Raw genomic sequence first — 4,916 nt, 5'->3', positions numbered from 1 at the left:
TTTGCCTGCCTTTTCTCTTAGTTCTTACACAGTTTTAATGCGATTAAATGCCTTTTTCAAAGCGTTACAATATCACAATGTACCTCCAAACTTGATACAAATCAAATGAATAGCACTTACTCGTCCAGCAAGCGTATCTTCGATTTCAAATTTTTTTTTCCATTTTTCTGGAGTTATGAAATTGTAATCTTTTACTTCCACATAAGGAAGCTTGCCTTCATCCATATACGTTCTTAACTTGCGCTTGAATCTCGTAAACGCTGTGTTGCATTTTTGCAGTGTTGTTTTTCGTGCAAAATCGTCTTCAATTTTATGAAGTTCCTGTATAACTTAAACTAATGTAAGTGTTGAATGTTGTAACATATATAAATAAAAAGTAATTAAACAAAATCTTAGATTTTAATACCTTTATTTTGCTCCATAAAGTTTGTTTCTGATCAGGAGACACATGCTTCCAATCCTTTACAAGGAAATCACAAGTGCTCCTAGTTAAAACGCCAATGTTGCTCGAAAAAATAGCTTGGTTTTTTCCAATAGCTTGGCCAAACTCGTCAAATTCAATCTTCAACTGAACAACAGCTGACTTCTTTTTCAGTTTGTTTACACTTCTTTTTTTATTTTTTTGTTGCATCTGTACACAAAATGCAATAGAAAAGATACACATAAAATGCAATAGAAAAGATACACATCTAAGCACATGCATATACAAATTAAGATCATAGTACAGAAAACACAGGCTTATACACCTTAATATCATTTCAAACACATGCAGTCTTATTATTGTGTTATGAATAACACATCAAACATATCACACATACACAATATGCAAAAACAAGGAAATTGACCGAACTCATAACCAAACCCATTTCAAAGACTAATTGCGCGACAATAATATTCATGTTTTTTTCTGAACAAAAAAGTAATAAATTTAGATTATCAAATATACAAAATTAATTATTAATTATAATTACTGTTAGGAATTAACCTTTGAAATACACTCTTTTTCTCTTCAAAATACGTTGCTTCGTGTAAGCCATGGTAGCAAAGTAGAATCGTGCAGAGACCATATCTAAAATAGAACAGAAATCGAATAGGGTATCGAACAATTAGGGTTTAAAGATTTAAGGGATTTGGGGTTCTTCGCGGTTTTTTTTAGAACACAGAAATGATAATGAGGTAATGGGATTATGATCGATAACTCAATTGATTTTGATTTGGGGTTTTTTTTACAGTAGACAGTACGTGATGTTTTTATAGAAAATAAATGTAAAGTTGTCAGGTTAACACAATCGCTTAGATGGTTGTTGTTTGGTAGAGAGGAGGTCGTGGGTTCTAGTCCCTTTTCCAACTTTTTACATTCTTTATTATTAATAATGTATTAACTTTTTCAATGTTGCTTGTAGATGGATCGGAATACTTGGATGTACGAGATAGGTTACGCTATCTCTGAGTTTATGGATAGTGTTGATGAATTTATTACAGTTGCTGAGACTGATCAACTAGAAAATGGAAACACCACAATTAGTTGTCCTTGTAAGAAATGCAAAAATGCACGGTGGTATGCTGATTCAACCGATATCAAAAATCATCTAATTGCACACGGATTTATGAGAGGGTACACATGTTGGTATTTTCATGGTGAGTCATTAGCTGACCTTAACCCGTCTGTTTCGGATAACAATACCGATAATGAAGAAGATTCATACAATAGTGACAAAAATGTTAATTTTAATGACAAGTTTGACGATTTGGATATGGAGGATGATGTTGCTGATAAGTATCATGACAGATTTCAACAACTATTTGTTGACGCTGAAAAACCTTTATATACCGGTTGTATGAATTTTACAAAACTTTCCGCCGTGATACAACTGGTTAACTTAAAATCAAACAATGGTTGGAGCGACACAAGTTTCACTAGCCTGTTAGAGTTGTTGAACAAAATACTACCAGAAGGTAATGAGTTGCCGGTTTCAACATACCAAGCAAAGAAATTAATGTGCCCAATGGGATTGGAAATACAGAGAATACATGCTTGTCCAAATGATTGTATGTTATACAAGAATGAAGACAAAGACCTTCAACAATGAAAGGTATGTGGTACATCTAGGTATAAACGTGAAAAACTAACTGATAATGTTGATAGTGATGTGTCAGAAAATGGACCTCCTGCAAAATTATTGTGGTACTTGCCTATCATACCAAGATTAAAGAGATTATTTACGAATGAGAAAGATGCAAAATTATTACGTTGGCATGCTGAAGATCGTAAAAATGATGGAAAAATGCGACATGTGGCCGATTCACTTCAATGGAAAAATTTTGATAAAGATTTTAAAGAATTTGGGGATGAGATACGTAATATAAAGTTCGGACTCAGTTCAGATGGAATTAATTCTTTCGGAGATTTGAGTAGCCGTCACAGCACGTGGCCTGTTCTTCTATGCATTTATAACCTACCGCCTTCGCTATGTATGAAAAGAAAATACATAATGATGTCTCTTTTGATTCAAGGCCCAAAGCAACTTGGAAATGACATTGATGTTTATTTGCAACCATTAGTTGATGAAATAATGGAATTATGGAGTACTAGCATACACGTTTATGATGCATACAAGAAAGAATACTTCCAACTACGGGCAATGCTTTTTTGCACCATAAATGATTTTCCTGCTTATGGTAATTTGTCTGGATATAGTACGAATGGAAAAAAGGCATGTCCTATTTGTGAGGAAAATACTCACTCGATATGGCTCACAAATTATAAGAAACTGGCATTTATGGGGCATCGAAGAGAGCTTGCTGAGAATCACCCGTATCGTAAAAAGTCGGATGTATTTGATGGTACTATAGAGGATAGAAAACTACCACCACCATTGGATGGAGAAACTACACTCTCCAATGTTGCTAATATAAATGTTGTGTTGGGAAAGAAACGTTTTGGTTCTCCCAAAGGTATTTGGAAGAAAAAGTCTATTTTTTTGGAAATTACCCTACTGGAAGTATTTATGAGTCCGACATTGTCTTGATTTTATGCATATTGAGAAAAATGTTTGTGAAAATTTGATAGGGTTACTGTTGAACATTCCTGGATAAACAAAAGATGGAATTAAAGTTAGAAGGGACATGGAATTAATGAATATCAGACCAGAGCTACAACCTAAAGATATTGATGGAAGGTCCACCAAGTTTCTTCCTCCGGCCTGTTATACTATGTCGAAGGTCGAGAAAACTAAATCTTGTCAATGTTTACATGGTATTAAGGTTCCATCAGGATACTCTGCTAACATTAGGAAGTTGGTTTTGATGAAAGATTTGAAGTTACTTAGTATGAAGTCACATGATTCTCATGTACTAATGACCCAGATGATTCCTATCGCAATTCGTGGAATTCTACCCAACCGTATTCGACACACAATAACAAAACTATGCTTATTTTTCAACATGATTCATTCAAAGGTGATTGATCCTGATGTGCTGGATGAATATCAAAGAGATATCATACTTACTCTTTGAGAACTCGAGATGTACTTTCCACCTTCTTTCTTTGATGTCATGGTTCATTTGGTATCTCATATTGTAGGAGAAATAAAGGCATGTGGTCCAGTTTTCTTACGGTATATGTATCCATTTGAAAGATACATGGGTATCTTGAAAGGTTATGTAAGGAACCTTAATCGACCAGAAGGCAGTATCGTTGAAGGATATGCATCCGAAGAGGTGATCGAATTCTGAACAAACTATATGGATGGGTTTAAAAGTGTTGAAATTCCACAAAGTCATCATGAAGGAAGACTATCAGGTCAAGGGACACTTGGGCGCAAGACGGGCTATTCAAATGTTGCCGATTATCATTAGGCACATTTTAATGTCTTACAACACACTACATCTATTGATCCGTTCATACAAGAACACATATCGTTGTTGAGACAACAAAACCGTAAAAAGAGTGCAAAGTGATTGGCAAAACAACATAAAAAAACTTTTTCAGAATGGTTGAAAGATAAAGTTAGGAGGACACTTCCAAATATTGATAAAACGGTTGAAGCTTTGGGATTCGCCCCTAAACATGTGTTCCAATATCAAGGATATGACATAAATGGGTATACCTTTTACACTAAAGCTCAAGATAAGAAGAGTAAAATGCAAAATAGCGGTGTCACGGTGATAGCCTCGTCGACGGAATTCACCATGGTCAATCATGAAGAAAGATCAAGGATCACTAAAAAATCTTATTATGGTGTCATTCATGAAATATGGGAATTAGATTATGGTAATTCATACACTATACCCTTGTTCAAGTGTAAGTGGGTTGATAATGATCGCGGTATTCAAGTTGATAAAGATGGTTTTACAACTGTTAATCTTTCCACCAATGGATATAAAGAAGAACCATTCATTCTAGCAAAACTAGTTACTCAAGTATTTTTTATTGAAGACCCAAAGGATTCTAGATGGCATGTGGTTCAGTATGGAAAACGACGGATTGTTGGTGTCAAGAACGTTGTTGATGAGGATGAGTACGACCAATTTGACGAGTTACAGCCATTTTCAGTCGGTGTTCAACCTTTGAATGAAGTTGTTGTTGGAAATAATACAATCTACGTTAGAGGAGACCATGAGGAAGGAGACGAGGTTGCAGGTACATAAAAATTGTTAAAACATATGATTGATTACCTTTTGTTTTGTACAAACATGAGTATATTTTTTAATGACTTATGCAACATGTCTTTTATGTCTTTTGTTAATTTTTTTTGTTAATTTTTTTTACCATGAAAAATTTGCTTTATGTTATTACCTTCTAAATTAATAATAACAATCTATACAATACAAATAATTCTAAAACACACACACACACACACACACACACACACACACATACATACATATATATATATATATATATATATATATAT

General features: G+C 34.1%; 1 protein-coding gene across 1 annotated transcript; it reads left to right on the top strand.

Moving 5' to 3' along the window:
- Positions 1–2,086: 2,086 nt before the first annotated feature.
- LOC139870210 (uncharacterized) lies at positions 2,087–4,650 on the top strand. The gene is made up of 4 exons (XM_071858047.1): positions 2,087–2,093; positions 2,158–2,955; positions 3,104–3,403; positions 3,992–4,650. The coding sequence occupies exons 1-4, from the start codon at positions 2,087–2,089 to the stop codon at positions 4,648–4,650; spliced, it is 1,764 nt and encodes a 587-aa protein (XP_071714148.1).
- The last annotated feature ends 266 nt before the right edge of the window (positions 4,651–4,916 follow it).

The sequence above is a fragment of the Rutidosis leptorrhynchoides genome, chromosome 10, assembly GCF_046630445.1.
Source record: "Rutidosis leptorrhynchoides isolate AG116_Rl617_1_P2 chromosome 10, CSIRO_AGI_Rlap_v1, whole genome shotgun sequence".
In the NCBI taxonomy this organism is placed as follows: domain Eukaryota; kingdom Viridiplantae; phylum Streptophyta; class Magnoliopsida; order Asterales; family Asteraceae; genus Rutidosis; species Rutidosis leptorrhynchoides.
The sequence above is the reverse complement of the archived record's forward strand: the minus strand, read 5'-3'. Positions and strand labels throughout refer to the sequence as shown.